General features: G+C 50.1%; 16 protein-coding genes across 16 annotated transcripts; 12 read left to right on the top strand and 4 right to left on the bottom strand.

Annotated features, from left to right (window-relative positions):
• Positions 1–290: 290 nt before the first annotated feature.
• On the top strand, positions 291–2,511 carry Z517_06442 (uncharacterized protein; the record flags this gene model as incomplete). The annotated part of the gene is made up of 2 exons (XM_013428181.1): positions 291–1,584; positions 1,610–2,511. 2 exons carry the CDS (start codon positions 291–293, stop codon positions 2,509–2,511), a joined length of 2,196 nt encoding a protein of 731 aa, XP_013283635.1.
• A 540-nt stretch (positions 2,512–3,051) lies between these two features.
• Z517_06443 (uncharacterized protein) lies at positions 3,052–4,614 on the top strand (the record flags this gene model as incomplete). The annotated part of the gene is made up of 1 exon (XM_013428182.1): positions 3,052–4,614. One exon carries the CDS (start codon positions 3,052–3,054, stop codon positions 4,612–4,614), a length of 1,563 nt encoding a protein of 520 aa, XP_013283636.1.
• Positions 4,615–5,922: 1,308 nt separating this feature from the next.
• Positions 5,923–7,516, top strand: Z517_06444 (uncharacterized protein; the record flags this gene model as incomplete). Its single annotated transcript, XM_013428183.1, has 2 exons — positions 5,923–6,363; positions 6,410–7,516. 2 exons carry the CDS (start codon positions 5,923–5,925, stop codon positions 7,514–7,516), a joined length of 1,548 nt encoding a protein of 515 aa, XP_013283637.1.
• A 38-nt stretch (positions 7,517–7,554) lies between these two features.
• On the bottom strand, positions 7,555–7,905 carry Z517_06445 (uncharacterized protein; the record flags this gene model as incomplete). The annotated part of the gene is made up of 1 exon (XM_013428184.1): positions 7,555–7,905. The coding sequence occupies one exon, from the start codon at positions 7,903–7,905 to the stop codon at positions 7,555–7,557; it is 351 nt and encodes a 116-aa protein (XP_013283638.1).
• Positions 7,906–8,537: 632 nt separating this feature from the next.
• Z517_06446 (uncharacterized protein) lies at positions 8,538–9,587 on the top strand (the record flags this gene model as incomplete). The annotated part of the gene is made up of 1 exon (XM_013428185.1): positions 8,538–9,587. One exon carries the CDS (start codon positions 8,538–8,540, stop codon positions 9,585–9,587), a length of 1,050 nt encoding a protein of 349 aa, XP_013283639.1.
• A 1,417-nt stretch (positions 9,588–11,004) lies between these two features.
• Positions 11,005–11,199, top strand: Z517_06447 (uncharacterized protein; the record flags this gene model as incomplete). The annotated part of the gene is made up of 1 exon (XM_013428186.1): positions 11,005–11,199. One exon carries the CDS (start codon positions 11,005–11,007, stop codon positions 11,197–11,199), a length of 195 nt encoding a protein of 64 aa, XP_013283640.1.
• Positions 11,200–12,070: 871 nt separating this feature from the next.
• Z517_06448 (uncharacterized protein) lies at positions 12,071–12,838 on the top strand (the record flags this gene model as incomplete). Its single annotated transcript, XM_013428187.1, has 2 exons — positions 12,071–12,244; positions 12,299–12,838. The coding sequence occupies 2 exons, from the start codon at positions 12,071–12,073 to the stop codon at positions 12,836–12,838; spliced, it is 714 nt and encodes a 237-aa protein (XP_013283641.1).
• Positions 12,839–12,902: 64 nt separating this feature from the next.
• Z517_06449 (uncharacterized protein) lies at positions 12,903–14,675 on the bottom strand (the record flags this gene model as incomplete). Its single annotated transcript, XM_013428188.1, has 1 exon — positions 12,903–14,675. One exon carries the CDS (start codon positions 14,673–14,675, stop codon positions 12,903–12,905), a length of 1,773 nt encoding a protein of 590 aa, XP_013283642.1.
• Positions 14,676–15,055: 380 nt separating this feature from the next.
• Positions 15,056–15,487, top strand: Z517_06450 (uncharacterized protein; the record flags this gene model as incomplete). Its single annotated transcript, XM_013428189.1, has 1 exon — positions 15,056–15,487. One exon carries the CDS (start codon positions 15,056–15,058, stop codon positions 15,485–15,487), a length of 432 nt encoding a protein of 143 aa, XP_013283643.1.
• A 264-nt stretch (positions 15,488–15,751) lies between these two features.
• Positions 15,752–16,231, top strand: Z517_06451 (uncharacterized protein; the record flags this gene model as incomplete). Its single annotated transcript, XM_013428190.1, has 1 exon — positions 15,752–16,231. The coding sequence occupies one exon, from the start codon at positions 15,752–15,754 to the stop codon at positions 16,229–16,231; it is 480 nt and encodes a 159-aa protein (XP_013283644.1).
• Positions 16,232–16,410: 179 nt separating this feature from the next.
• On the top strand, positions 16,411–17,085 carry Z517_06452 (uncharacterized protein; the record flags this gene model as incomplete). Its single annotated transcript, XM_013428191.1, has 1 exon — positions 16,411–17,085. The coding sequence occupies one exon, from the start codon at positions 16,411–16,413 to the stop codon at positions 17,083–17,085; it is 675 nt and encodes a 224-aa protein (XP_013283645.1).
• Positions 17,086–18,252: 1,167 nt separating this feature from the next.
• Positions 18,253–19,509, top strand: Z517_06453 (uncharacterized protein; the record flags this gene model as incomplete). The annotated part of the gene is made up of 1 exon (XM_013428192.1): positions 18,253–19,509. One exon carries the CDS (start codon positions 18,253–18,255, stop codon positions 19,507–19,509), a length of 1,257 nt encoding a protein of 418 aa, XP_013283646.1.
• Positions 19,510–20,018: 509 nt separating this feature from the next.
• On the top strand, positions 20,019–20,936 carry Z517_06454 (uncharacterized protein; the record flags this gene model as incomplete). Its single annotated transcript, XM_013428193.1, has 1 exon — positions 20,019–20,936. One exon carries the CDS (start codon positions 20,019–20,021, stop codon positions 20,934–20,936), a length of 918 nt encoding a protein of 305 aa, XP_013283647.1.
• Positions 20,937–21,816: 880 nt separating this feature from the next.
• On the top strand, positions 21,817–22,869 carry Z517_06455 (uncharacterized protein; the record flags this gene model as incomplete). Its single annotated transcript, XM_013428194.1, has 2 exons — positions 21,817–21,938; positions 21,984–22,869. 2 exons carry the CDS (start codon positions 21,817–21,819, stop codon positions 22,867–22,869), a joined length of 1,008 nt encoding a protein of 335 aa, XP_013283648.1.
• Positions 22,870–23,899: 1,030 nt separating this feature from the next.
• Positions 23,900–24,276, bottom strand: Z517_06456 (uncharacterized protein; the record flags this gene model as incomplete). Its single annotated transcript, XM_013428195.1, has 2 exons — positions 23,900–24,057; positions 24,114–24,276. 2 exons carry the CDS (start codon positions 24,274–24,276, stop codon positions 23,900–23,902), a joined length of 321 nt encoding a protein of 106 aa, XP_013283649.1.
• Positions 24,277–25,845: 1,569 nt separating this feature from the next.
• On the bottom strand, positions 25,846–26,752 carry Z517_06457 (uncharacterized protein; the record flags this gene model as incomplete). Its single annotated transcript, XM_013428196.1, has 2 exons — positions 25,846–26,308; positions 26,688–26,752. The coding sequence occupies 2 exons, from the start codon at positions 26,750–26,752 to the stop codon at positions 25,846–25,848; spliced, it is 528 nt and encodes a 175-aa protein (XP_013283650.1).
• Between the last annotated feature and the right edge of the window lie 344 nt (positions 26,753–27,096).

Genomic DNA, 27,096 nt, shown 5'->3' on the forward strand with positions numbered 1-27,096 from the left:
TGCATTATTCTAGCACCACACACAGCACCCTCCGGACCACAGCCACAAGCCACCCCCATTACAGCTTGCGGCCTAATTGACCCCCTCACCACGTCATCTGAAACCGCCCCTGCCTGGGCCAGGAGACGGATGATGTGGTCTCGACGACGACTCAAGGGAACAAATGACCCTAGTGCTCCCGAGTGGCCAGATCGAAATGGCTAGTTCCTGATACTGTCGATGTCAATATTTCATGTCCAAATGTCCGAATCACCAACTGCCTTGCGCTCAGTCCCACTTCATCAAACGAGATGCTGAGCTGGTGGTGGAATGAGCCCAAAAGATTGCAGCCAAATGGCCAGAGCCAACTTCGATGCTCCAATTTCATAGAGTTCGAGCGAGCAGTCCGAAGAGCGCGGAGCAAGAGCGAGAGGGACACAGATTTCGTCAGATTGCATTCAAGCTACGGCGAACTCGATCAATGCGCACGCGACAGGTGTAGGGGGTGCAGGGTTGTCCGACAGGCACTGCTCCTGTCCCAAATCACTGGTGATGATGTCAAGAAGATGGAAGAACGAGATGCACCCGTCTATCTCAGGTTATCGGCAGGAGAGACTGGGCGTCGTGGTCAATCGACGCTGCAAGTTCGTCTGGGTGTCTCACGCGCGAGCAGCATCCTGGTAAACATTGCACTCACCACCAATATCAGACCGTCGTCGCTTAGGGAGGACCCCTTTGTCTCGGTCGTCTCCAGGACCAAAGACTGGCTGCAATGCTGCCGTGAAGAGCACCAGTGCAGCCTCCTGACGCAATCTGGCGAGCACCCAAGACGGCTGATTGAAGTTGTGTCCGAGACGACATTGCGGCTGATCGATACGTCGGAGTTGGCAACCGGCCAAAAACTTGACTACGTTGCCTTGAGCTACTGTTGGGGCCAGGGACACTCTCGAGGTAGGACCACGCCGTGCAATCTTGACAAACGCAGGATTCGATTCGAAATCTCGGAGCTCCCGAAAACGATAAGGGACGCTTTGAGTCTGGTTCGAAGACTCGAACTGAGATATCTCTGGGTTGATCAAGTCTGCATCTCCCAGAAAATCCAAAGGGACCAAAACACGATTATCCAAGGCGACGATGAGGGTGATGGCTTCGATGATTGTGAAGGGGATCTCTGTTCAGCTTGCAACCATGATGCCGGCGAGGATTGGGACGCCGAGGCTTCGAGAATGCATGTCATCTACGGTAACGCCGTTTTCACTCTGTGCGCCTGTTCAAGCAAAAGCTCAAGGGATGGCCTCATTTGGCCTCGGAAAGCGTGGACTCACAAAGTTGTTCCTTTCTACTTTGAAGGTCAATGGCTCGTCAACTACGACATGAGTCTCAACCAAGTGAGGGCAACCGCGCCATTGTCCAAGCGCGCGTGGACTCTCCAAGAGGAGCGACTGTCCCCCCGACTGTTATACTACTGCGGTCAGAGGGTCTACTGGTCTTGTGTGGAGAAGCAGGGCACAGAGATCGACATCCGCAGCGCAGGGAAGCACGATGGCGGTGGTGTCACCCTTTTCGAAGAAGAGGACGGATTCGAGCAGATGAGCGTGGCCCAAGGTTTTTATCAACTCTCGCTTTGCAGGGGAACGGGCTCGCTTACACCAGGAATGGAGTGATGTGATCGAGGCTTACTGCCCACGAGAGATCACCAAAACCACGGACCGATTTCCGGCCATTTCTGGTCTGGCAGCACAGTACCTCTCAACCTATGTCACTCCAAACCAGGAATATCTCGCTGGTCTTTGGCGCGACACATTTCCCGAGGACCTAGCGTGGTCGGTCAGGACGGCCGGTGACCCGCGGAAAGCCCTCGTTGATATCGCACCGAGCTGGTCTTGGGCATGCCTTCCTGTCGGGACCCACATTAGCACCAAGCAAAACTTCAAACGGAGCAATGGGTTTGAAGTGCTTGGAGTACCTGTCGTGAGAAAGAACCCTAGAGAGCGCGAAGAGAAAGACCGGAATATTCTCCATGCTTGCCAGGAGGGAGCAAAGAAGAAAAGTGTCTCTGTGAGAGGATACCTACGACGAATCATACACCCGGAGTCAGACCGCGTTGGCTGGTCCAAGATAACAGCACGCGGCGGGAAGAACAAGTACGATCTCTCAAAATACGTAGCTCGCCACGTCCACGCACGAAACCCCGAAGATGGCCAGCTGGTGATATGCGAGCCCAACAGACAACCGATTGAAGCACAACTGGACTATTTACTTCCCCGGGACAACAGCGTTGATGGCTCCAATGCAGAAATTCACGTGGCAGCTGGTGTGGAGAGGGACCTGTATGGTTTACAAATAGGTCAAAGGGTAATGCTCTTGCTCCAGTTCAGGCTCTGCAGCAAGAGACCGCAGGAAGCAAACGATTCAGATGTTCACACTGGGAACCCTTCCTGGTCGACTGTCTTTCGACGGGTAGGAATCTGTCGAAATGTACGAGAGACCTTCTTTGAGGGCGCTGAGTTGGCCCGACTTGATCTGGAATGAGAAACAACACTGTGGGTCAAGTCGCCAGGATCAGCCGGAACAAACAGTTTCGAAGGGATCATATCGACTTTGGACTTCTCACTCCTTTCCCGGGACCAGTAGGGGAGATTCAAGCATGACAATGGGTAATATCTAAGCACGGAACCCTTCTCTAACAGCCTCCTGGGGCTACATCAAGTGTGCCGTTGAAAGAATCTGTATTGGACGAGGCTCCCCATGCAAAGCTCTGTTGTTGCATTGCTGGCTGCCCGATGAATCCAGCATCTCCCCGCAATGATCGGCACAGATCATATGCCAGTACAGGACAAAGCGTCGACTCCACGCAGGAACCGATGTAACCGCTACATCAAACACATCAACTTCACTGTCCTGGCCCCGCATGACTTGCTTCACTGTGTCAGTCACCTTATTCACTATAGCCCATAATGAGATCAATCTAAGTTCACAGGTGAGTGGGAAGTGAAAGATCCTGAACACAACCACGAAGAGTTTCTCCCAGGTAAAGAAGTTCTCTACCAACGTCGCCTCTTCAACGGCACGATGTTGTCTCTACCGTGCCTCAACATCCATCTCTTTCTCCTTGTCGCTGCTTGCCTCGCTCAGGAAGTGAACTACACGTGTCCGAACCCGGTTGTCTACTTCACAGAGAACCACGGGCCCTTCTCAGCTGGGAGGTTCAATCTCTCGTACCAACGTCCACCACAGCACTGCCGCACCTTCAATTTATCCGAAGTCGAAGACGTAGTTTCGAACCTGAAGAGCCATATATCCGACCCGGACTTGTCACGACTCTTCGAAAATGCCTTTCCCAACACTCTCGACACGGCCATCCGTTGGCACGGGTTCGCAGGCAACAACTCACAGGAGGAGCTGACTTTTGTCATCACAGGCGACATCAATGCAATGTGGTTGAGAGACTCGTCGAATCAGCTGCAGTCGTATTCATCCCTGTTGAAAGCGAATAGCTCCTCTGACTCGCTGGCGTCCTTGTACAGAGGAGTCATCAACCTCCAATCACGCTATATCAACACATCGCCCCATTGCAACAGCTTCCAACCTCCCCCAGAATCCGGCGTCGAGCCTGCTGTCAATGGCTTTGCTGCGACCGATGTCGTTTTCCCACCAGTCACTAACACAACGGTGTTCGAGTGCAAATACGAGCTCGACAGCCTTGCGGCGTTCCTTCAAGTGTCGTACAACTACTACAATGCCACGTCCGATTTGGACTTCTTCAATCGCTTTCAATGGGTCGACACTGTTCAAACGATCATGAACACGGTTCTGAACCTCACTGTGGGCACGTACGACTCTGACGGCCGCGTACTTGACCAGCCGTATACGTGGAACCGCACCGCCAACTCGGCCACTGAGTCCGTCTCGAACCTGTACCGTGGAAATCCTGTCGTCGGCGGCACCGGGCTGATTCGAAGCTTCTTCCGCCCGTCTGACGACTCGTGCATCTACCAGCTCTTCATCCCAGCCAACATGATGTTCTCGCACTATCTAGGGCTTTGCGCGGATATCATGCAGAGCCTCCAAAACCCTGTTGCCGCGACATTGGCCTCCAACATGCGCAACCTATCTGCCACCATCCGCGCTGCCATCCAGGCTCACGGGATCTACCACACGCGCGGCAGCCACCGGGTCTACGCGTACGAAGTTGACGGCTACGGCAGCTACAACACCATGGACGACGCGAATATTCCGTCGCTGCTCTCCGCGCCATTCTTTGGCTACGACGCCGCCACTGACCCGGTCTACCAGGCGACTCGACGCCTGCTCCTCTCGCCCGCAAACTCGTATTACATGCGCGGCCCCGTGCTCAACGCGACCGACGGACCACACGTTTCCTTCGGCCACGCCTGGCCCATGGCGTCCATCGTCCGGGTCCTGACCTCGGGAGATGACGACGAAATCCGCACCGAGCTGCGCCAGCTGGTCAGCAGCACGGATGGGCTGGGCCTGATCCACGAGAGCGTCAACTCGTGGAACGCGAGCGACTGGACGCGGCCGTGGTTTTCGTGGGCCAACGGCCTGTTTGGCCAGATGGTGCTGGACCTAGCTGGGAGGAAGCCGTACCTTTTGACCGAGTCATACCAATGAATCTGACCGATCCGAGTTGGACAGGATAAGACAGGGCGGGCAAGGGCCAGGCAGGTGATCAAAGCGAGCATTGTAGAGAGAGAGTGATCGGTAACACACCAGTGGCGATGGCAGACTCGCAGACTCGTCCCTCTTGGAGAGTCATTTCTCCCCTTCCTTTCTCACTACAGACCATGCTTCTCCTCCTCTCATGAACAGAACGGATAAAGAAACAAAACCCCGGCCCTATGTATGGCATACGAATGGACGTAGAATCTGACGCTCTCAATATCTCATCGCCATAATACTGGCGGTAGCGTGTCATCGTCCCCAGAACCAATATAACTGTATATTTTCCGTTCTATTGGTATGGGAAGAAAACTCGGTAATCCGGCATCTTAATGTATCCCGTCCCCGTCCCGTCCCCTGCTACTTCGTTCGAGGTTCGGTCAGGGGTCATGGTCAGGGTCGGCCGGTCTGATGACAGGGTTTCTAATAACAGACATTTCGAGGTCGGAATCTCGACACGAGGACTTTCCATTTCCATCTCTGGACCTGAGTGTGGCCCTGAGGCTCGCCGCTTCAACCTGAGTTACTTTCGCACGTGACTGAGCACTGTAGAGTGCGGCCTGAGCAGTGGCGCCCATATCTGGGCCAGGGCCGGCTTCCCGGCACCCGCCTATAGTTGCCAATTTATCGCCTCGGCCAAGCTTACAGTACCCATAACCTGTCCCACCAATTCTAGTTGACGTCATGGTTACAAAAGTTCCTTTCTCTAAATTGGGTTAAGTCTGGGTCCAGCTTCGCCATCATCCCACTCCCCTTGCAGTTCCGCATCCCCACAAGGACAACGAGTCAAGTGCTCGATTGCTCAAGGCATGTTGGCGCTTGTGTGCTGTTATATCATCAAACATCGCGGTGTTCGCGATTGGTGGCAAACAGCCTATCACGAAATATTCCGGCCACGGGTCGATCTGGCAGCTGTCTGGCTGGCCAAAGTCAAGGTTCGTTACGTTCCTTCGACAAACTTTACTACTAGAGACCATGAGGAAAATCTTTTATCCGACATATCATGCTGTAACGCCAAGCCCAACTATTAGTTGGTCTCACCCAGCCATTGAAAGCCGAAGCTATCCCAACAACCTTTTCAAACCCCTTGATCACAAGCAGAAAAAGGACCCAAATCGCCTTCCACCACAAGACAATCGGTGAATTAAACGCACAGTCCGAACGTTTTCGCGCAGGGTTATTCCACTATTATTATCTATACTGATTACGTTGTACTTTCCCCTTCTTCTACCTGTCGATACGATATTAACCCGTGGTATCATGCCCGTAAAGCTTCAACTGTCTGATAAGCAAATCTCTTATTCGGACGTGAAGGACGACGAATCGAATGTATTACACAAACTTACGGCGTGGGATCGACGGTGCAAATTCTTCAATCACCTATATCGAAATCAGAATATTCTTCGTGCAGTTACTGCGCATCATCTTGGATTGAATGTCAAACTATGCAAAGTATCAGAACCAGAAGAGTGGATTTATGGCAGCTTCAATCTATGTATTCCGGTCTTTATCTCTAGTAACAAAGGGCAACCAACAGAACGGGTTATTATTCGATTTCCACTACCGTATAAGGTAGGCGGCCCAGAAAATGCGGACGAAAAGCTTCGTTGCGAGGCTGGCACCTACATCTGGCTTCAGCAAAACTGTCCATCCGTCCCAATCCCTCGCCTATATGGATTCGGACTCTCGACGGGTCAGAGGGTAAGAGGACTAATCGGGTTTTATAAACTTACTAACCTAACCTTAGTTTACTGCCATCGAGAAACTACCTCTCCTTCGCCGGCTGGCACACGATTTCTATCACCGACTACGAAACTGGCTGAAGCTCCCCGTCCCTTCGAGATACATTCGTCATCGAGGTGCAAGCTTTGACTCCTTGGGTTGCGGCTATCTTTTGATCGATTATATAGAAAAAAACGAGGGTGAAATGCTGTCATGCACATGGAACGAGAGGTATCAAGAGAAGGGACTGCGCAGGAACCTCTTTCGAAGCTTATCCCGGATCCTGTTGAACATCGCTCAAGTGCCACTTCCGCGCATTGGTTCCTTCACCGTGGACAATAACGGATTCTTACATTTAGGCAACAGGCCACTGTCGCTGGTAATGCATCAGCTTGAGAATGAGCAGATCCCCGTGGATATCCCTCGTCATCTAACCTACACTTCCGCAGACTCATATGTGATAGACATACTCAATTGTGTACACGATAGTCGGTTACGCCATCAACCAAACGGCGTCAGCGACACTGGTGACTGTATCTACCAGATGTCGGCTCTGGCCGCCATGAAAGCTACCTTATCACTCTTCCTACGACGCGACCTCCGCCATGGACCTTTTGTTTTCAGCCTGACCGATTTACATCAGAGTAACATTTTTGTTGATGAAAACTGGAATATCACCTGTCTTATTGATCTTGAATGGGCTTTCTCCTGTCCCGTCGAGATGATTCACCCTCCCCGCTGGCTAGCGAATCAGGCAATCGACCAGATGGACGAGAAGAAATACGACCCCCTCCGTCACGAGTTTCTAGATGTTTTGGAGAACACCGAGCAGGAGCTTTCCATTCAACCTCGACACAGACTTTCCGTTGTCATGAAACAAGCATGGAAGATGGGGACGTTCTGGTACACTTTGGCTCTTCGAAGTCCAATGGGGCTTGCTCGAGTATTCTACGATCACATCCAGCCGATACTCGCTAACGGGCATGAAGACAACGATGGGTTTTACCCAATTATGATGGAATATTGGACCATTGATACGAGGACGTTCATTGAGAGGAAACTAGCAGATAAGGAGGCCTATGACAGGAAGCTCCGTCAGGCGTTTGAGGACAAAGTAGAAAATCCCCGTTAAGGATAATTTCAGTTTCCTGTCGGCCCTTGCGAATGATCTTACTTCTGACTAGTTCCCACTTCCCTTGCCGCTCCTCCGGCCTTTCGAGCTGGCCTGTCGAGGGCGTCCAGCTTCTTCTGACCAGTCCCCTCTTCCCTTGCCTCTCCTTCGGCCTTTCGAGCTGGCTTGTCGAGGGCGTCCAGCTTCTTCTGACCAGTTCCTTCTTCCCTTGCCTCTCCTTCGACCTTTCGAGCCGCCTTCTGGAGGGACTCCAGCGGCTTCTGAATTCTCTTTGCTTTGACGGCATCCGAAGACGAAGAAAGTTGTCTCATGTCTTTGGGCTTGACTCTGAGAGCGATGTTTGCCTCTTCAGCAACGCCATCATAGGAGTCTGAGCGTCGATCGGCCATTCTTGTGATGGGAGCCTGAATCTAATTAGTTGAAAGACTGCTTCTCGATTAGCAAGTAGTCAAGCACTGATAAGAACTTGCACTCTTACATTTTTCAGGTAGAACGCTATTCAATAATGTGATCGTATAACGAGGCCTTGAAGATGGTAAACTTTGTCAAAGGTTGGGGCTGCAAAGGCCAGGCATATAATAGTGTTAACAAGCATTCGCGATTCCCGCCGAGCCGCGTTACTGACGGGGCTCACAAGAGCCACCAGAGAAGGCAACCTTCCCGAGTCACATGTAATCACTGAGAGGGGCATGGTTGGGCACCGATTCTCCATCCGAACCGAGGATCACTGCTAATTGACCAACTCCAGAGGGCAAAGTCTCCGAATAGGGCACATGTGGAACCATACCAGGCGGCCAAGATGCACATTCTCCCACCTTTCGCAGCGTTACAAAGGTGACACTCTTGCATCATTTTGAATCTGCAGGTTTTCTCCACTTTCTGGACGTACAAAGATGGCACTCTTGAATTCCCCGTCAGCTTCCCATTATTATTGATGAGTTGGCAAAGCTGCCCTACTCTTGGTGCAGAAGAGGCCCAGATCCACTCTCGCATTCCAGAGAATTGTTTGATTGATTAGCGCATGGCCCAACCACCTATCACCAGCATTATCCCTCAATTTACGCGCTTCCTCACATCACCATGGACGAGAGCGAAGACGCCTTATGGTTTTGACGACGCTATACAACGAGCACACCTGGATGCTACCGAACAGATCTTTTTGAGTGTTGACTTTAGAGCCTGGCTGTCATTCTTCCTTGCACAATCAAGACGCTCGGGACGTAGCTCTAACACTGCTGTCGATCGTACCCGACGGCTCTCTGCTGAGGATCAGCGGGAGGTCGCGAACCAGGTCTTCGCGGCCAAACCCCATGCTACAGTGAGTGTTGCAGTGGAAAAGTTGCGGAAGAGGTACACCGAACTATTGGGCGCTCCATCTAGAGCGGTGCAGCCGGCGATTGTGCCCTCAGTTGAAAGCCATTTGAGGTCATCGTCGCCTATCATGTCGTTCGCACAACCCGAACCTTTTTATCATGCGCTTCAAACAGCAACCACTGGATCATCCGACGGCAACCTTGCAACGAGTGCCGAAATAAGTCTGCCCTTGACGGCTTCGACGAGTCTGGAAGTGTCTGAGCTGCAGACGCAGACCATCGAAAATCCTGCTGCCGAACAATTACTTCAGATTTTCCCTATTTACTTGTGCGGTGCGATTAGCAAAATTGGCACAAGAGCCCGGATTTCAATGGTCTTCCCTTATTCTCTCGACCTTGTTTGTCTCATGGGACTAACTATTGAGTCGAACAAGGTTGAGTATATCGCGATGGAGCTATTCGGGATACATCTTGAGACAGCGGGTGAAGTTCGCTATATGATCCTGGACACTGGAGTGAGAGTTACCCCAGGGAAAGATCTGACGCTATCTGGTGCTCGGCCTAAGGGAATAGAAAGGCTATTAGGTCTATCAATGAGCCAGGAAATTGACATTATCCGGAAAGACGAAAAAGAAAAAGCGATTCCAGTTACCCACCTCGTCACCATGCAGATAAGCAGCGACGCCCGCAAGAATGCGTTTCTCAACGTGTCTCTTCCACAGACATATGGACTCCAGATTAGGAGATCTTTATTTTGACCATCAAGATCAACTTGACGACTCCACTACTCGTCCACCATCTCCCCAAAACACCAATGTCAGACCAGAGCGAAGAATTCCTTTCCCAGTGCTCCTGTTGATGTTTCGAATCTCTTTCAATTGTTTGCCCTGTAATTGAGCAAGGGTAACTTTATCGCATCGTTGCCAATAGACTCTTTCGCCTCTACCCTTGACATCACAGGGCGTACTTTCTCCATCCTTGTCAAAGTCGATTTCGTCGTCGTCGTCATCAAGGGCTTCATCTTGAAACTCGAGGGGCGCTTTCGTGGAGGCCTAAAGCATGGTTAGGAAGTCATCGCCCATGGATAAGAAGACTTGCCATCAAAATAATTCAGATGTCGATCACTCCGTGAGCGAACCTGATCGTAAATGACTCGCAATAATGTCGTAGCCGGAGATAGTGGGTGTAGGTGGGAATGGGGGCTGGCAGAAGATGGAGAGAGATAATGCAATCGTAACGGAACAGTGCAAACACTAGGAGATCAGGTTTAATGAAATCAGAAGGTATATTTTGTTGTCTGAATCAGAGTAAAATCATGCAGGTTGCGGACGGGGCCTTGCAGGATGGCGGGGTTAATTCTGAGCAAGAAGGTTTTGGGCATCAATAACTCCACGTGACTTTATCCGAGTCGGCGAGGTTCCCGCCACTGTTCGACGGCCAATGCCACTTTTTCAAGGTTGACACTATCAGGGTGACACTTTTGCAAGGTTGACACTTTTGCAAGGTTGACACTTTTGCAAGGTTGACACTTTTGCAAGGTTGACACTCTTGCGTCCTGCTGATAATCACGGGCACTGCAACAAACATCAAACCATATACTCGATTTAATGCATTCTCGATGCAATGCACGGCAATGCACGGCAATGCCGTCGTGACCTCCCACAAGACCTGTGTTAGATTAGGAGACTTACCGGATTGCTCATGGAGCTGTTTGACTCCGTTGAGGAGAACGGCTAGACGAGACTGGTGCACATATCAAACGTGTATAGTATTACTCCTTCCAGTCTCCTTCGAAGCCACTCACCGATGTCAGCAGTAGTACAGCTTTTCGTAACGCTATACAAGCCCCAATCGAGATGAGTACATTCGATGTACCTATTGAAATGTAGGGTCTCTCGGCAAAGGTTTGTTCATTGAGCTGTCTGACTCCGTTGAGTTAGAGAACGGTCGGTGATACGCAAGGTGCTTGCCTTCACGAGGATATAGTGGACTATCGGGTATAAGAACTGCTCTTGCCAACTTCTCTGGAAGCCACCGGACTCTTTCAGAAAGCCTCTCCAGTGCCATCATTTTTGCATCTGCTCAATTCAGCACACCTGTTCTCGCTGCGTCTCGGACATCTCGTTTCCAAAGGAACTCTTACCCCTCTCCACCTCTTTTAACACCACGCTTATCATGTCACAAAATCCCAGTGACCCTCCCAAGGAAACCCCTAAACCAGAGGCGAGCTCTCCCCAACCGGGCGACGACGAAAAGCCAAAGAAACCTCCGACTCAAAACGGAGTTAAGCAACCTACTTGGGACGATATCATTCGGGACCCAGGGCTGGATGGGCAGGAGAAGGATGGAGACTCTAAGGGCAAAGAATAAAGGTGTGATATGCCCCGCCCTGTGAAGCTCATCATCTGCGGGGTTGGAAGTTCTGTATGTCCTTCGTATTTTCCTGACATGTTCTCAGTTCTGACAGTATCACGGTGGGGATAGTTACCAAAATTCGCCGTCTTGGAGAGGCTTGTTTCCTTATTAATGTGTCTGTGGATGGGCTGGTTCTAGTGATATGTCAATCGATCAAGTGTAGGTGGTCTTTGCTTGTCGAGGAGACGTTCCCTTTCGAGAGAGTAGTCTGCCGAAGAATGCTTTTACTGTCTCAGGATGAATACTTCTCGTCCTCTCTAGCTGTTTGACGAGTTCGAATGTGGAAGTAGGATTATAATCAAGGCCCCATTCTGCGTACCGCCTCGATCGTGATTGCTGGACAGTAGCAATGGGCCTAGGTCTGGAATGAATCATCAGTGGACCATAACCGGGTTCAGGGGACCAACTTTATAGCCCTCGATACCCAGTATTTAGTATCATTTGTCTGTGAAAGGGCTTCCTCTTGTCGGGCTGGAGACTGATATTGTTCGACAGGATGTCGTGGTGTTCGCTTCCCCCCACCGTGCTGTTCTCCGTGTCAACGTGACGTGGAGGTGGATATAGGGTCACGTGGTATTGTAACCACACCCACCCACAAGGCTTGAGCTTTCGTTTTCCTGCTTTGTTGCTACACTAATATACTACGCCGACTATTCTAGCCAACGAAATGGCTGGGCATCAATAAACAAGGCAACTATTTTACACATTAACCAAGAACACTACGCCTTCGACAAAACGGCGTGTCTCAAATATTTAAACACCGGAATTTCTCAACCCTTTTGACCGAGCCGAATCCACGGCTTCTATCTTTGCTTTCGCTCGCAATATGTATCACACGCGCGGCGCTGATGATTCGGAATTCCTCGAGGCGGCCAAGGCTGTCCAACTCTTTGCCGAGGATATGATTCCAGGACAGCCCGGGTTATGGCATTTACCGCTTGAGCAAGTCGCAAATATACCATCCATAACGCGCTTGTACTCTCTATTCGAGAACACAAAAGTATGTTAGAGAAGATTTGTCTCTGGGTTATACCATGCGTATTAACTACATAAGCTTGCCACAATCATGAAACGCCGACAGCTAGAACACCCAGAAAAGCGCATCACTCTCCGCCATGGTCCGGATCTTATGTGGCATTCGAAACGGTCTCCTCTGGTACGAGAGAACCAATTTGTTGTAGCAATTGGGGTTAACAAGCCCTCCATACGACAAAATATAACCTCTTCAATGCTCAAGAGAAGTCATGGAATTGTTACTCGAGATGAAGATGTTCTCAAGTCGCGACAGAAGATCAATCAAGATGATGGGGAGGAACTTGTTACCACAAACGAGGATCAGAAAATGGTTGGCCGAACCACCGATGACATCGCTCCCACCACCACCGAAGCATCACCAGAACCATCGCCACAATGGCAGGCTTTCGTCGAGTTGTTGAGAAAAGACGCAGAGATCGTGGTCTCGACGTTGCTTGATGGCGACGAGCAGCGTGTGGAATTGGAAGTAGGTGACATCCTTGAACTCGATGCGTCTGAGTACCTCGATCCGAAGGAAGGTTTGGCTGGAGCAATGTTTGTGCTGTTTAACTGGTTATGATATCGTCCAAGGAGCAATTCGTAGGAAACGAAGGAGAACCATTATTGACGAGCTGAGATGGACATCATGCCCAATGGTCCGTGTGGCTGGCAGGAAGGGAGAGTTCGAGCTCGGTCAAAAGGTCAGGATCCCTTATCCAGTCGTCCCAGTTATTATAGGCATTGACATCTTGGCTCGTGTCTTCTAGCGCATCATTCTGCTGGAAAGACATCGAGGTCCTTGGGAAGCTTATAGTGTTCGCAGGAGGAGTTATCGTCTGACTCGAATGAAGGCGTCCCTGGGCGGCGATCGACGTCAAACTGTCGATTATGGCTGTCTGAGACTCGGAGTTCTGCGTAGGTACGGCGGTGTTTCCATTGATCGGGTGACCTAGGCAAAGACGCTTACGTGGCGGCTCCCTACCATTCGAAATATCATCTAGCACATACAGTTGCTGCCGATTACTTTCTGATTGATGTAGAAGTTGATCGAATAAGCCCATCTCAGGCGAGTTCTCTGCAATGATTTTCGGTGTGTTAGTAAAGTCATGTTGCAGATGCTGGCAGTGAAGAGCAGCCGCAACTAACGACTCCATCCCTGCACCGGCATGTTCATCGACGACACCGACATGACTAGGGTCCCCAAGTTGTACTGAGGTCTGATGTGATGGTAGTGAACCCAGAGGGTCGGGAAGAGCAGCGGTTGGAGTAGAAAACTCTTCATCCTCGCCGGGAGTAGATGGCGATGCTGTTGTGGAGGTCAGTCTATCACAAGAATCCAGGTCGTCTTCATCTTCGCTTTCATCAGACTCCAGATCGTCTTCATCTTCGCTCTTATCGGAACCAGGGTCGCCTTCATCCTCACTCTCATCAATGCGGTTTGCATATTTGTCTGCTTTCATAATTGCATTGATCGCGTCCACCATGGCTGCCCTCCTTTTGGCGGTACAGCGTTCTTTGTTAAACTCTCGGTATTGACAATATGCTTCTTCGACCGAAGTGTTCAGCTTTCTGGTAATTTCCACCACTGAGGGCTCATCGCGCAACGATAGAACAAGGCTCTCCGCGTCTTTAACGCTCAATTCACGCAATGTAGAAAGCTGGTCAAATAAGAGGAGAAGAGCATGGTCACGGGAAGACCATACCGCCAGCAAGACCTGTCCAAGTCTGAGAATGCGCCGAAGGTCCGAATCGATTATACCTTCGCGTTTTGCGAATTCCTCGTACACATGCTTAGGCTTTCCTCCCTTTCTCCATTCATTCTTCTCCTCACGCGATTTGTCTCTGTAGGATTCATATCTCTCGGTGAGATATATTGCTCCGAAGAACCCCTCCAGAAAGAACGCAATTCGGTCAAGGCCATGTCGTTTTCTTCCTGCTAAATCGCCACTGGCACGAGCTGCTGGATTTTCCGTGATCCGCCGAGAGAGAATTCTGCTGATGTTGGTCTTAGTAAGGATTTTTTCGCGTTTTTGGGCGTTATGTTGGACATTTCTGAATGCCCTGTCTCGACGGGAAAGCTTCGAGATGGGCTTCTCTCCCGGAACAGGGACAATGGAACATCCAGGGCGAGGCAGTGTTGGTTGCGGTAGCGTATTGCTTGCGCAGGCAGGAGCAACATGAGAGGATGGCGGGCTGATATTGCAACCACTGCCGTTGGGCCAGGAGACCACTTGCGGCTGTGAGACCACACTGTGTCCTGCCTTTTCTTGTGCAGGTCCCTCTTCAGTGATAATGAAGAGACTGGTCTGCAAAACGTGGGTCAAGTACCTCCAGGTGTCCAAGATCAAAGCGCTGTTTGTGGCCAATTCGTCAACATAAGCATTCTTTATCCGGTTACATGCATCGATCAGGTCCATCATTTACCACAGCGGATTTGATAGAAACAAAGGAAGAGAACGAGGTGGGAGATTTCGGCGAACCCCTGGCTGAATCTTAGGGGCGTTAGCAAGACTTGGCATTAGTTGGGACCCAGCACAATGTCGGGACATCTGGCAATGTCCCAATATTGTGGTGGATCCCAAATCAACATGGTGGCGCTCTTTGGGCGTGAAGTACGCAAGCCTGTTCTGCAACTTGAACTCATAAAGATATTCGCATATTAACCAGTGCAGGAACCCATGCTCTTCAAACGCCCCGTTACTATGATTCTCTCACCGGTTTCGCTGTCCTATCTATCATTTGCCCTGTTACTGCCTTGGACGTCTACGTTGCTGGAGAAAATACCAGGCCCACATCGATGCATCTGACCACGAATCAAGACGAACCAGTTGCACACTACAAATCTATTCCCAGCGGTGCTTCTGGAATTACCGCTGAAACTGAGGTTACCAAAGGCCACCACGGCGAAACCCCGACTGAAAACGCGCGTGACCGAGACATTACCGTCACCATCGACATCGACATCGAGTACGAAGAGATACTGTGCGAACAGGGATGGCTTGGCCCCGGATGTCCGCCGTTGCCGGCATCGGGCATTTTGGAGGAGAGTGTAATGGAGGTGAGGAAGGATAGCAGCTACATTGCACATGTGTACCATGGAGGCTTCGATACGCAGGTGCGACGGAAACTGCAGCGCTGGATCCAGGAGGGAAGGCTTCACTTGCACGGAGACAGAAGGAGGGGAAGGTGGATGGGAAGCGCTCTGCGGTCAGGCTGGGCCAATCTTTGACAGGGAGAAACGACTGGCTTGACTGCAATGGTTTTACGTTTATTTCGCTATCATGCGGCCCTTGTGTGTCGATCCGACGCTTTTGGTCACTCGCATTTCGGCGCCTGCAAGAGCGGCTGGGTTGTACTATCACCGGTTGACCGCCCTAGATATATCCTGTCAAGTATTCTGAACATTTAAGTGTAAGCTTTTGGTAGGTGATACCTATCTTTGAGGGAGCAGCAGATATTCCTTCCCAAGAACTCCAGTGTATTCCATCTCGAGATGGATCATCAGGACAATCGGGGGTCCCTAGGACCCAAGAAGCATTTTCCACCGGCCATCATGGTTCCTCAGGGTTCCCCCGATCATTATTTTCGGTCGGCGCCACCTCATTCCTCGGGTCCCCCAACATCATCAACTGTCATCGTCGATGAAGCTTCATCTCCGGCCTCAAACCCAACGTCATTTCCCAAGTTGACCCCAAAACCGCCTCCCCTGATCGTCGCCAGAGCGATGCCTGCTCATCTCCAGTGGCTGGATTTGAATGTGAGCGAAAACAGAACACAGGTCGATCCATCTCGTGATTCGTTCGAGAAATTTACGCAAGGCTTTAAAAACTTGCGTCGACTGTTTGGTTCCGGAACAAGCATCACGGAGGTCATCGTGTGCACATACCAATCCACTGAGTCGATCAGTCCCCAAGGTGGATCCATCAAGCTTGAAGATGATCAGTGTTTCATGAGGGTGAGGGACATGTTTTGATGTAACAAACGCGTAAAGGGTCGATCCGTGAGCTGACGGACTTTACAACAAGGCCAGCTTCTAGCGCCCAAACAGTCCAGCATAAATACACCGCATCTCCCTGCGCAGAACCTCTTTTCTTCTCGCCATTCCATTTGTTCTCACAACTGGAGAAGCCTCCTTGATACAGTTCAGGTCACATGGCTGACATTCGATCAACTAAACGCCTTCGGCGCAGCGACGAGCGCTATGAGCGCAGCGACGAGCGATATGAACCATTCAAGCCGGTGATATATGAAGACGGACGCGACTACGGACCAATGGTTTATTTCGACCAGACACAAGCTCGGTGCCTTCGTTCCGAGTCGTCTTTCTCGTGCCACATCGGTGATGCAGTTGCTATGGCGCAGAACTGGCGGCAATGGCAAATTCTGGACTATCTGCGACCTCAAGCATTCGATTTCATTCGAAGCAAGAAAGATTCGGACAATCCTCGTCGACTTCTTGAAATCTACGTCACGGGCCTCGCTTTGTGCATAGGAGAAACTATCTATGAAAGGCGACCCGACGGACGGCTGAGCCCTTGCAACCTGATGAACGTACGCGTCGCAGGTCCGAACATGGCATTCGAAGTTTCATATTGGCATGGGAGTCAGTTGTCAAGGATGGAAACTGTGTCTCTCCATCGTCTGGAGTCCAAATCGGGAGTTTCTCTACATCTTGGGCGACTGCCATGGGAAGGATTGCCCGACGATTGGCTTCTCAATTGGGCAAACGTTCAATATCAGAGGCATATTGATGATGGGGCAGTGACTATCGCCAGACATATTGGTACGGAAGATGGTACTTCTTCACGAGTGCATCGAAAAGGATAAAAGGACGAAACTGTATGATCGTCTGTCTCATCGTTGGAACTGGTCTTGTGTCGCGGACAGCTGGGACTTCTGTTATTTGATCTGGACTTCATGTATTGTAACTGCTGATCAGTACCGTGAATTGGGGTTTCGTCTCCTAAGTCTTTCGACCTTCGTGGAACACCTCCTCCCTCAATGGGAAGAAAAGCATGTACAGTTCTTTGAGACGCTTTCGACACACCGCTCAACACATCTTCCGGCATACCCGCTAGTTGCTAATAGTCTTTCTGGAGGACATCCCGAGCTTCTAGGCCACGATGGAGTAAAGAGCGTCCGGGGTCCTAGCGTGTGCGTCAGTAAATTGGATAAGACTTGACCTCCTCAGTACTTGGTGCGCCTCGTCAAAACTATTTGTAGAGAGTGGCGCCCGCTCGGAGCTGTCTTGCAACTGGTTCGCGCTCATTCGCGGACTTCGGTCCAGTCTTCAGAGCCCCAGTCTCCACGATAGTTGGTAAATGGTTGAGAGTCTGGTCCCTGATCGTATTCACTTGGATGCGGAGAGTCATGGCTCCGCTGGAGACTCAGCCTAATCCTTGCTGAGGAATAAATAGTCGCCTCTTTCAGGTAAGCTACATAGTCTCTGCGGCACAATTGACGCTACATGTTGGAGCTGATATCCTGATGCTGGTCCCTGTTCCAACAGTGACCCGAGCCAATCGTCAATAGTTCTTTCCTCGAGATCTGATTGATCAGCCCCTATCGATGGATGCCTCACCGTCCCTCAAGTTCGGCTGTCTTATCACCTCATCAATGTTGATAGGCATCGATGGATTCTGCATTATGTGCGCCCTATCGAGCTTATTACTGAGCCTGTAAAGATCTCTCAGGCATGGCGCCTAGAAAGGCGGTGGAGAGGAGGTCCATCAGCTATAACAACACACGTTCTCGCCATGAACAGTTGAACGTCCCTTGTCCACTCTAGTGTTCCGTCCATCAATATGTCACTATCCGCTCCTTCCTATACACATGACCGCAGTAATCAGATCCTGGGCTTAACGCCAAGTTTGAACCCGGATCAATGTCGATATCAATGCACTACAAGGCTAGGGAAATGCGGTACTTAGAGCTCCGTTTACTTTACCCAGTATTGAAGCTGTCTAACCAGATACTTCTTCAGAGCATCAATCCATGTCTGCCACTACTACCATTGCTGACACGCCCCGTCCATACACCCTGCAGGAGAAAGAAATTCCTGCTCAGGCCTTTGAGACCAAAAGCGCCTTTTCCATGTCAATCGAACCGTTGGTGAAGGCGCTGCTCTGCCTTCGATCGCCTGCAACCGAAGACGAACTCTTGCGACTAAGGATGGTTCCCGCCCACGTGGAAGAAACAACCGTGTATCTCGTTCTGGCACTATACAATACCAGGAAATCGGACCAGTTGCATGTTCCTGTCCCAGACCTGAGAGTGCTCCTAGACAAGATCGAGTACAAGACCATGGAACCTTTTGAACCATGCAAATTGATATTTTACCTCCTGATTAAAGTGGTAGCTATAGATCTCCTGGTACCACACGACCCGCACAAACAGTTACCACCTCCATCAGGGCCCTGCAGGACATACAATCCTCTTGAGATCATCGACGCCCAGATCAAATCTACTCAGCTCACGAAGTTGAGAACCTTTGTGGATTTTTTTCACCTGGATCATTTAGCCCGAGAGATCCTTCCCAATCTCAAAAATTTGGAGAGCGTGCAGGCACGGGATGAAAGGACACCTCAGGTGATCGAAGAGTGGAAGGAGATGTGGGCTCGGGCTCGTGAGAATAGCCCACTCAAATGTCAAAACCTCGAATCGATGGCCATCCCCGCCTGGCTCGACTACACCATCGAAAAACGACGACTTCCATCAGGCAAGATAAATGCATCGGATGCAACGGGTTCTTTACTTCGAGGGCTCATTCTCAACTCTCGCGTGCTTGAGCGTTTTTCACAGGAAGACCAAAAAATCGTGGTGGAAGGCGGAAGGCTCGACAGACTGTTCATGATCCTAAAAATGTGCGCTGAGATTGGACCTGGGTTCCGGGTGTGGATGCAAATGGCTCTCGCCTTGTGGGTCAACGCGCTACCCGGCGAAATCGACCTTGAAAAGCAGTGGATTTGGCAAATTAAGCCTGCCGTTTACGAGGGACCCGTTACCATTATGGTCAAAGAGAACTGTGTGACCAGAGGCGGAGAGCCCGTTGAGGGCACCATGGGGACATGGGCTATGCTGAGTCCAAATGGCCAGAAGGGCTTTTGCACAATTCAGGAACGACCAAACGAAACCTTTTTGTTCGACTTGGGCGACTTGGTATTGTATGGCGAACAATTGGTGCAGCTTAAAAACTGGAAATGCTGGGAGAATGGAATATGGGCCCAAGTCAAAACGGACGGAAGGCATTGATTAGTCGAGGACCCAGAGAACAAGTGGATTCACCCAAGGTATGAGGTACTTTCGACTGGCAGAGAAGCATGATCTCGGGAGTCAATGTTCCTACAAGTATCTTTTAGTACTGTCAAAGACCTCTCATTGCATGCCTCTCAGAGCCCTGGCCCCTTTATGCAAAGGCCGTGTAGATAAAGTTTAAAGTAACCATTGGAGGAGATCGCCGTTAGAGGTTTCTTTTTACATTTGATGATCTCGCATGATTGAAGGGGTTGACGCCTGTCCTCACCCCGACCCCCAAAAAGACCACCTTAAATGTACCACAATCTATCAGTTTCAAGGCTGCCAAAGTGCTTTTCGCATAAAGCTGCGGGAATTTCCAATCTGGCTGCCCTTGGATCTGCTCCTCTTCCCTTGTATCGTTCTCGTGTGCGACAATACATCTCAGGAATCAGCCCAACCGCCAAATGCGCTTTCCAAAGCGACTACATCAATAGCTGTCCACATCGGGTTTCAACTTTTTTACGATGGAACAGAGTGACTACGATTCAGCAATTGGTGACGCGGCGAGTATAGGCGACGAAACAGACACACAATCACTGGCGAGCTCTGCTTATGACTTCCCGATCGAGAACGGCCGGGAATACCACAAGTACCACCCAAGTGCCTTCTATCCTTTCCCCAACGATGACCATGAACAGGACCGATTGGACAGATTGCATCACAGCTACAAGCTTCTCAGGAACGCACTGCATTCTGCTCCGATTGAGCCGACAAACGTCCTGGACGTCGGCACGGGTACAGGTATTTGGGCTGTGGAGATGGCGGATCACTACCCACAGGCCATTATCACGGGGGTTGACTTGAGTCCTATCCAACCCGAATATGCACCACCCAACTGTAACTTTGAGCTTTTCGATCACCGAGATCCCTGGAGCTTTCCACGCAAATTTGACTTGGTTTACGCGCGCGATTTGCTTGGCTCAATTCCAGACCCAGAAGCATTCTTCCAACAGGCTTACCAGAGCCTTGCCCCTGGGGGTTGGATCGAAATCCAGGATACTACTCCGATAACAACCGACGATAATTCGATGCCACAAGGGTGTGCCTATCGTCAATGGATTGATAGTTTTTGCGAAGCATTAAGCAAAATCCGACGCGATGCCTACCTCGCAGAGAAGTGCGAAGACATCTTACGGAGGATTGGATTTATTGACGTGCGTGTGACAAAGAAGAAATTGCCTTGCAACGGATGGGCGAAAGACAAGAAGCTTAAAGAGCTCGGTGTATTCAACAACGGAATCATTCTTGATGGTTTAGAGGCGCTGTCCTTCCGGTTGTTTACCTATGTTCTGGGATGGTCCCCGGAACAATTACAAGTCTTTTTGGCGGAGGTCAGAAAGGACGTTAAGAATATTAGTATTCACGCATACACCACGATGTAAGTACAAGAGCCTCTCATTCTTTCTGCTTGTCCTAACCATAAGCTTAGGGTCAACATTTGCGGACAGAAGCCAGATAATATGATAGCATACCAGCGATGGCTTCAGGACTTTCGTGACCTACCATGATGGAGAACGTGAGGTGGTCACATTCTGGTTGCGCCTCGCATCCGCCTGTACGAGCGGCTGAACTGAACGATTTTGCTACTGTTGAGACTATGGATCATCTCATGCTAAGTCCCATCCGAGAGGTTACACTGAAAGATACCCTCTGCCTCACATCCTAGAGCACGTCTTCGGGAGCGAGGCACTCTACCATACCTCCTACCCTGATCATTGATGGAAGGTGCCAGAATACGCTTGATGAGTGTAAACAACAAATTACCCAGGCATCACGATCACACTACCTTAGCTCAGAAGAAAAGCTGAACGAGCTGCGTGTTTACAACAAGCGAAGGAACAAGGGAGATGCTTTTATTCGTTCAGTGATGTAGAGAAGGGAGGAAAAGGAGTGGTGACAGACTGAATAGAGAGAAGTGAGACACAGATACTGTACGAATGGTAGTCTCTAGACAAACATTACCCTAGCTTGATGACTGTAGTGCCCTTTCCTTACCCTTCAACTCGACGTTTCTTTTACTACTGCTTCGAAGAACGCGATCCCTTTCTACACCTCGTCCTGGCCCTTATCATCTGCCACGTCACGGGCGAACCTGTCGCTCAGTGGATAAATGAGTGCATTGGTGGTTCGATGGGCGTGTCGTGGAGTACCCTACCTAGGGAGCACATATTTCTCTCCCTGACTCCAGAGGGGTGGTTGTTAGCTTGATACGGCCTGGTAATATTGACAGTAAACAAGCCTCCGTCCCGATCGATTTATATAATGGACCTCATCGCCACAGGAGCTACCTCGAGGCCCAGTTGTGAGTTCCATAACAATAGTCAGCATCACGAACCCGGCCTCCTGATGGCTACCTACGATACACTCTTGTTCTTCGCATTGTTGTAAGTACCCACCCGTATCCGTTATGTTTATGCTGACTTTACTAGAATTTTTAAATATATTCGGCTTATCGTTCAAGGCTTAGCCTATCTCAGATATAGACCTATTCCCATCCCGAAGAACCCGAACCTTACACCGGCTGCTGTAACGACTGTAATTGCAACGCTCGGTAAAAGTCCCGTTGCACTTTTCGAAGGAGTTCACTGCCATATACAAGCCGGAATCCAGAACATTTGGATCTGTACGCCTCCTAATACGTTTGAAGAAATTCAAGCCTTATCGATTGAAATTGCAAAGCGGCACGACAGAGTTCGAATTGATGTATGCCAGGCTAGCTATGCCAATAAGCGAGAACAACTTGCATGCGCCATTACCCATATTCCTGAAGATCGAAAGCGGGTCCATCGAATTATAGTGTTCGCTGATGACGATATAGTATTTCCCGAGAACACCGTGCGATGGATGCTTGCAGCTTTTGAGAAGGATAAAGTTGGTGGAGTAGGGACCTGTCAGCGAGCTAGAGGTGTCGCCGATGGATCACCCTCGCGGAGGATTATCAATTCAATCTTTCGTGACTATATTGAACGTCGAAACTTCGAAAATCTAGCAACTTTGACAATAGATGGTTCGATCTCATGCCTATCAGGGCGAATGGCTGGCTTCCGATCGGAGATAGTCGAAGACCCTCGATTCCTCAGCGGATTCACAGGTGAGACATGGAACGGTCGACCGCTGAACGCTGATGATGACAACTTCTGGACACGTTATCTACTGGAGAACGACTGGAGCATCAAGATTCAAAGCCACAGAGAGTGCCAGGTCGAAACAATATTCGGTACGAGTACCCAAGAACTCTGGCGATTTGTGCGATGGCAGAGAAGCAATCCGAGGAGCAACTCGAAAAGTTTACGAAACTTCAAAAATTGGCGGTAAGAGAGATATCCTACAGGTCCGGGCCGTGCTAATTAATAATAAGAAAGTATCCCTGGGGTACCTACTCCTTGTACATCTCCGGCTTCGTGAATTATGGCATCCCCCCCGACATTATACTCTGGCGGCTTCTGCTACGAGTCACTGCTACCTACGAGCAACGGAGAATATGGACTGTATTGTTTTTCTTTTGGTGGTTATTTGCTAAAATAGCGAAGAAAATTCCTCTGTATCGCAAGGACTGGACGCATATGATATTCATCCCAGTTGCTATTCTCTGGGGCTGGTACCATGACTTTATCAAGCTATACGCACTCACCACCTTGAATCGAGTAAGTCCTATTACAGTGCAATGGAGATGATTACTCACTTTTGGTAGACTGGTTGGGATTGAATGGAAAGGATCGATTCCCTCAAGGCTCTTCGCAAATTTTGTTACAAATTGATCGTATCAGAGATGGAAGAAAAGAAGCTTGCAAACAAACCACTGGCGAGCATTTGATGACACTTCTCAAATTCAGCTTACGATCCCTGCTGCGGTACAGCACGCAGAAAATATTGCTTCGAAAATCCCGGTTTACTCGTGCTGGCAAATGGTGACTTCCATATGGTTGGCGGAATTCTGTCTATAGTCGCCCACAAATGGCTGGAGTTATGAAGTACTACTGTGCGTCTCCACACAAAATGAATCTTGCCGTACAGGAGAGTCCCTCGACCGGAACGAGAAGTCGCATGTGTCTCCCTAGCATTATCGCAATTCGTGAGTTAGAGCCTATTGCCTATACGGCCGCCATCGGTATCCGCCAGACTTCATTCTTCTTGCACTATCGCCTATATGACGCTCTTGGCTGCGGTTGGATCTTCAATAAAACCTTCCGGGACTGGCCGGAGTGCCACGCGGAAGCTCCAGTTCCACTGCCTGTCCGTCGACGCCTGCAGTCCAGGTCTTCCCGAGCCGTTCTGCCAAGCACTCAGCCTCCATTGAACTCGCCACTTTGCCGGCTTGATCGAGATGCGTTACGAATTGCATGGTCTAATAACGACATCCGTTGCCGTCGGAATCGAAAATGTATTTGTTAAGGCCATCGGTCCTGATCAGATTGAGGACATCCTTGACTGTCAGATCTGGCACAGGGTTCAGGGTAACGTAGAACAAGCCGCGGGCCGTCACAGAATATTGCTTCAGCGTAACTTCGAGTCGAAGTTTGTTCGTCATCGGAGCAGGATTGGGGTTTGCAAGGAGTGACTGATCTCGAGGGAAAAGGTCCAATGATTGGTGTACTTGGTGGGCGGGTCGTCGACATCATGCGGGGGATAGCACACGAAGTAGATCTCTCGGACTATAGCATTTTCATGCTGCTGAAGCTTGGGAGGTATCCATATGATGCCGATGGTGGTCGAGGAAGGCATGCTGAAAGCTAACACGTAAGGACTCGAGGAGTAAAGACCGGTGGACGGGATGACGCAGAGGGTTGGATTGGTAGGGAAACCCTGGCGATATGGACGACGATAGTGTGGTCCAGAGAGTTGTATCCTGCCATGGGAACGGCAAGGCGAGGCTTATATACCTTGCGGCGCTTCACAACGGCATCAGCTCGAAAGCCAGGTAGAGCGATACGGCCGATTCCCGGAATAACCCCTATTGTTTGACATTCGAAGTACGAGACCCCTCTACTTAATTTTCCCAGGTATATATTGCATAATAATATATATAGACTCGTGAGCTTGACGGTCTGTATACTGCTCGGAAGTCTAATAGTTATAGACCTCTGGTATAGATATGTAGACTTATTCTTGAACTTTCATCATAGTTCGACCCTAACCTAGGGAAATCTGGGTACCGTATCTGACGACAGTACCGTTTGAAACGGGAGTAACAGCCTTTGCAGGAATACCTCCATCGTTGGGCAAATCTCCGCCAGTCTGAAAGAGCTTCGGAGCGTGCGCGACCACCGATTCAATTTGTTCTCGCGTCATATATTGTGGCGCTAGATCAGCGAGGGGAAATGGTCCTGTGAAAGCTAAAGGATCGGGTGGTAGGGGGTTCATCATTCTGTCTGTTGAAGATGCTGATCAGCAAAACGTTTGAAAAAGTCACATGTGTAGGAATTTGTTTCCAAATTGTCATATCGCAGAAGCGATTGAGCGCAATACGTAGTTAGAAACAGCGGAAAGAAAAGATTGTTGGTCTTGGCATGTAAAGAACGGGGATTGTTGTGGTAGGTTTAGCGAGCATCATGTGGTTGCCAAGACGCCCTTTGGCCCATCTCATGTGATGTCACATGTCACCCTAGCTCTGGCGGTTAAGCTCCGACTGCGACCGCAACCTCGCTATCAACTACATGAAAGCTGCTCATTCCTTTCTCCCTTATCTAGAGCAACCACGGTACGTCGAGGCAGTGTGACTGCTCAGAAGACCAGAAGGCGTGACGTACACTAGCGTCGTAAAAGAGGGACAAACTGAACTCAAAGCAGCAGTTTCGGGTCGGAGCGCACCTCTTGACTTCAGATTAAAGATGTTTAGAAGGTTTCAAAATCTTGACTGAAGAGCGTGGGCTCTTGTGAAGGACGTGTGGATGCAGGAAATGTTTGGGAAAGATGGCCTGAATGTTGTTTCACTTACTGTACCTCATGGCGATCATGGCCGATAAAGCTTGTGCCCTGGGTTGCCGAGCATATTTGGGCCGCCTGCCCAAAAACAGGAAAAGGGCTGTCGTTCCCTGGAAGGTTTCTGGCCTTCGCACTTACAACTTGCTGGTGCATATAGCAGAGATTCCTCTCCTCGCTGCTCTCACCTTGACACAGGTATGTCTAGACATCGAACGCTCCGAACACTCCGAATAACCTTTATACGTTCTGCAATCACGGTAACACAGGCTCGGTTGAATGACTCCTGAGAAGACAATGTGACCATTCCCATTCACGATCCGTGCTGAGCAGCCCTCAGGCCCCTGCAAGCTGTGCTTCCTGGGCTGCTACTCACCCTTCTAGGTTGTTCTTCTTGAGGATCTCGTCAAATATCGCCGCCGACCCTTCGACGAATGTCTTTCCCGCTGCTTCGATATTGACTTTGTGTGCCACGCTCTGAAAGGTTTCTTCCTTGAGCCTTGTACCTTGATCAAAGGCAGACAGCCACTCTTTTTCTTGTGTCAATAGTAGTTCGAAGTGTTTGGCGTTCCGGGCGATGATTTTGATGTCACCACTGCGGAAGCTGTATACTGCCACTACCTTGATGCCTTTGAAGGTTTGTCCCTGTTTTGCAGCCAGGTCGATTACCTGGTTCACTGCGGTCACTATTGCCGTGGATCCGAGCTTTTGTATTGCTTCGGCTTTCTCGGGCCGATTAGTCCTGATGATGATCTCGTAGTCTTGAGGGTCGTTAGAGGCAGCTATCGAGCTGTCTTTGATGGTTCGGATCGTAGGAGGGGGGTGCGCTAGACTTCTGGCTGCGATGTCAGCCCATCTCTTGAATCCAAACGCGCTGGTGCTTATAGTGACTGTAGCTGTAGCTTTTGTCACTACTGTGAGGTCTTTCTGGATGATAGCTAGATTCTAGTTCACTTTGCCGAAGTGATTGTTGAGGGCCTCCTGGAGGTCCTTAAACGCGGAAATTTTCAATCGTCGTCTTTGTAAGTTCAAGGCGAGCTTGATGTCTGAATAGCAAGCTTTCAAGGTAGCGCCAGGGTGGTCAGATACATACCTATCCAGCTTCTCTGCGAAGTCGATTAGTTATGCTTGCCGATGCTTATTATGGTCGTGTTACGGTGACGGACAAGAGCGCGTTTTCGGGTCGCCTGACCTATCTGGACGGTATTACCTACACCACGAGACCATTACGCTCGCCCCACGGTGATGCCTCGGATAACCTTCCCTCTAGCTCCCTCATCCTCATCCTCATCCTCATCCTCATCCTCATCCTCATCCTCATCCTCATCCTCATCCTCATCCTCATCCTCACTAGTTACTACTTACTACTTACAATTCCACCAATGGAACAAGGAAATATATTAACAGAACCTCAGTCCCAAAAGATCTCGTTCACGTGTCCTCACTGTGGGAAAACATTACCCGTGCACAACAAGACACGGCACCTCCGGTCTTGCGAGAACAGATTACGCGTCGAGTCTCCAAAGATCCCCTCTACGTGTCCTCACTGTGGGAAAACATTGCCCGTGCATAACAAGACACGGCATCTCCGGTCTTGCGAGAACAGATTACGCGTCGAGTCTC

This window comes from Fonsecaea pedrosoi (genome assembly GCF_000835455.1).
Source record: "Fonsecaea pedrosoi CBS 271.37 unplaced genomic scaffold supercont1.4, whole genome shotgun sequence".
In the NCBI taxonomy this organism is placed as follows: domain Eukaryota; kingdom Fungi; phylum Ascomycota; class Eurotiomycetes; order Chaetothyriales; family Herpotrichiellaceae; genus Fonsecaea; species Fonsecaea pedrosoi.